Below are 3,042 nucleotides of genomic sequence, written 5' to 3' on the forward strand. Positions count from 1 at the left end.
TAAGAATGTGTGTAAAATTCTCCGAAATATTTAATAACAAGGCAGTTATATCCCTGTTCAGTTTAATAGACTGTTAGGTACCTACCAGCTGTTCTAAAACACTTTATAAGTGATTGTTTTTTTTTGCATTTGCTGTTTTAAGTACAATTTTCATAGGAGGAAAATAAGGGCTTTTGCTGATTTATAGTTTTTTGAAGGCCTTGCTTTTGGGCATCTCACCTTTCTCAGAGACAAATACTTGCTTGTTGACGTTTTGTGGTTCTACATGGTCAGGAACTGGTGCTTGAATTAGAATTTGTGCAAAAGGCTGTATTGTTTTAATCATAGTTTTGCCGCATAATCTTGCTTTAATAATCAGCTAAGAATGCAAAATACTATAAAATTATTTGAGAATTGGTTTTGTCTTGTATTGGATGTTTTAAGTTAGTATTTCATGGTGGAAAATACTTTTGTAGTTGACTTTCCTAGTTTTTTTACCCAGACATATGAAAATACAAAGGACTCCAATAAAGTACTTGCCATATGACAACATTACTCAACATAAAAATTACTGTTGGTGATAGAATACTAGCCAGCCGACACCCCTAAATTAGTGGGCTATTCTGGAACATGATGGGGTGTGAATATTTTGATGGGCAAACCCAGTGCTTTAAATGTGTAGGTACTATCAAGTACTCAGTACTTGCACTTCTTTTGTTTGAAAGGGATAGTACCAGCACTTCTCCAATGCTTTTAATGGGAGAGTACCCATATTTCTCAGCAGTAAACAGGTACTTGGGGACAAGGAGTACCTGCACTTATATGTTTGCACCACTGGGCAAACTTAGAGTGGCAATCAGATGTTAGGATAAAATAACAAAACGATACGGATATGATAGAAATGTAAACAGAGTTCAGGAATCATGCAGTCTTGCTTAAATATCAGGCCACCAGTTAACTCCAGCTGAATCTAGGAATGTCTTCATGAAAATAATTGCCGCCTTTACAAGTACCTCTCCAGCCCAGTGGAGTAGTTGGGCTGCCTGAGATAGGAGTTGTTGGCCGAGAACTGCCCCAGTCCGTTCATCTGAGAGCTGGACAGGCCCAGCAGCTGCTCGCTGTCCGTGCAGGGGTTGGCCCGCAGGGGCTGTAAGGAGAGTCTACCTGGGGCGGCCCCATAGACCTGGGGGCTGCTGGGGGAGTAGCTAGCCTGAGCTATGGAGATGTGGGGCGGAGAGGCGCAGTAGGGGTACACAATGTTGGAGGTCCGGTTTAGGAGTCCTGACCCGCTGGGGCTGACAGACTGCGGCTGGTAGCAGGTGGGCTCCGCGCCGCCGGCCGCCATGTTGGCGGAGCAGGAGGCCGCCATGTTGACGTTGCAGCTGGCCGCCATGTTGACGAGGTCCCCGTTGTAGCCCAGCGACTGGGGCCCCAGCTCCGGCCCCGCGGAGGACTGCGCCAGGGCCTGCTGGCTGATGAAGCCGCCGATGCTGAAGACCCGGTGCTGGCTGGGGGCCGGGGACTGGTAATGGTGGATCATGGCCGGGTGCGGGGAGGCCTGGTGGGCCTGGTGGCCGTAGCTCGAGTACAGGTTGCCGGGGTAGGCCGGGCGGGCGGCCGGGGTGGGCGTGAAGGCGCTGGAGCTCTGCATGTAGCCCGGGTAGGTGGTGATGTCGGTGCGCTTGAAGCGCTTGCGGCGCCGCAGGAAGCTGCCGTTGTCGAACATGTCCTCGGCCGCCGGGTCCAGCGTCCAGTAGTTGCCCTTGCCCGGGTGGCCCGGCTCGCGGGGGATCTTGACGAAGCAGTCGTTGAGGGTGAGGTTGTGGCGGATGGAGTTCTGCCACTTCTTGGAGTTCTCCCGGTAGAAGGGGAAGCGCTCCATGATGAACTTGTAGATGCCGCCCAGGGTCAGCTTGCGCTCGGGGGAGTTGGCGATGGCCATGGCGATCAGGGCGATGTAGCTGTAGGGGGGCTTCCCTCGCTGCACCGGCCGTTTCCGCCTCCTGCCCCCCAAGGAAGGGGCATGGTCCTCCGCTGGCCCTGTGCTGCCCTCCTCCCGGTCTTCTGGAGTGGTGCTGCCCCCTCTGGGCTCCGACTTGATCAGAACCCCGTCCTTGCTCCTCAGCGACCCCCTAGAGTCCAGAGACAGGTTGGGGGAGCAGCCCATGGGGCTGGGCGCCTCGGTGGGCGAGTGCGGGTCACCTGCTGTCATGGTGCACATGCCGGGGAGGTGCGGAAGGTGTGCTGGGTTCATGCGCTGCAGCCTCCTGGCGCACTCGGGCTGCAGCCAGCGAGGCTCTGTCCAGGGTGGGTGCTTCACGCTCGGATTCCACCTGTCTTATATATCAGAGCACTGGGGCTCTGCTGGCGCCACCCTGCTGCCCTCCGTGTGCCAAAGCTCTTAATTGCAGTACCCACCCACCTTAGCCCCAGTAGCCCTGCCTCTGGCACCGCTCAGATTAACCCTAGTTTCCTCTCTGAGATACACTGTTAATCCACATTGGGGCGGCCCCTCCTTGCAGAGAATGAAGCTGCGCTAGAATGACAGCCAGGACACGGGGCCCGCCCGCCTTTCAGCCTCTGCAGGTAGAGTGTCGCTGTAGATTCGATCTATGGGAGGCGTGTGTGCGGCAGGCATGGAGCACTCGACTCTGTGAATTACTAAAGGATTAACACTTCCAGTGCATTTCAGTTATTTACAATGAGCGCGATAATGTTAAACACACCTTTCAGCATTGTGATTTCGAATGTAAACGACGCATCTGTCCTCATAGACATATAATAGATATATATTAACCATGCATCTTCATATGGATGTGTACATACGCTTAGATGCATTTTTGTGTGCAGTTTTATATAGCGCGAACTGGACCCGAAGATTCCAGAGCTCTTTACATGATCACCAATTGTATTACAGACGGACACATTTATTTATTTATTATTATTATTATTATTAGTTTTAGGCACGGGGAGATTAAGTGATTTGCCGAGAATAACAGGATGGATGCGCCTCCCGCCAGACTCGCACCAAAGATATTGCTATAACTAAACAGGGTTTTATAA

At 51.7% G+C, this 3,042-nt stretch overlaps 1 protein-coding gene across 1 annotated transcript in view; it reads right to left on the minus strand.

The window, feature by feature from the left end:
• Nucleotides 1–2,233, minus strand: part of LOC144807831 (forkhead box protein E4-like) — a 2,534-nt gene extending 301 nt beyond the window's left edge. Inside the window, exon 1 of the mRNA XM_078673473.1 lies at nt 1–2,233. This exon is cut by the window's left edge and continues 301 nt beyond it. Coding sequence (XP_078529599.1) covers nt 983–2,233 — 1,251 coding nt within the window. The 3' untranslated portion in view covers nt 1–982.
• Nucleotides 2,234–3,042: the final 809 nt, after the last annotated feature.

The sequence above is a fragment of the Lissotriton helveticus genome, chromosome 1_2, assembly GCF_964261635.1.
Source record: "Lissotriton helveticus chromosome 1_2, aLisHel1.1, whole genome shotgun sequence".
Taxonomy (NCBI): Eukaryota; Metazoa; Chordata; class Amphibia; order Caudata; family Salamandridae; genus Lissotriton; species Lissotriton helveticus.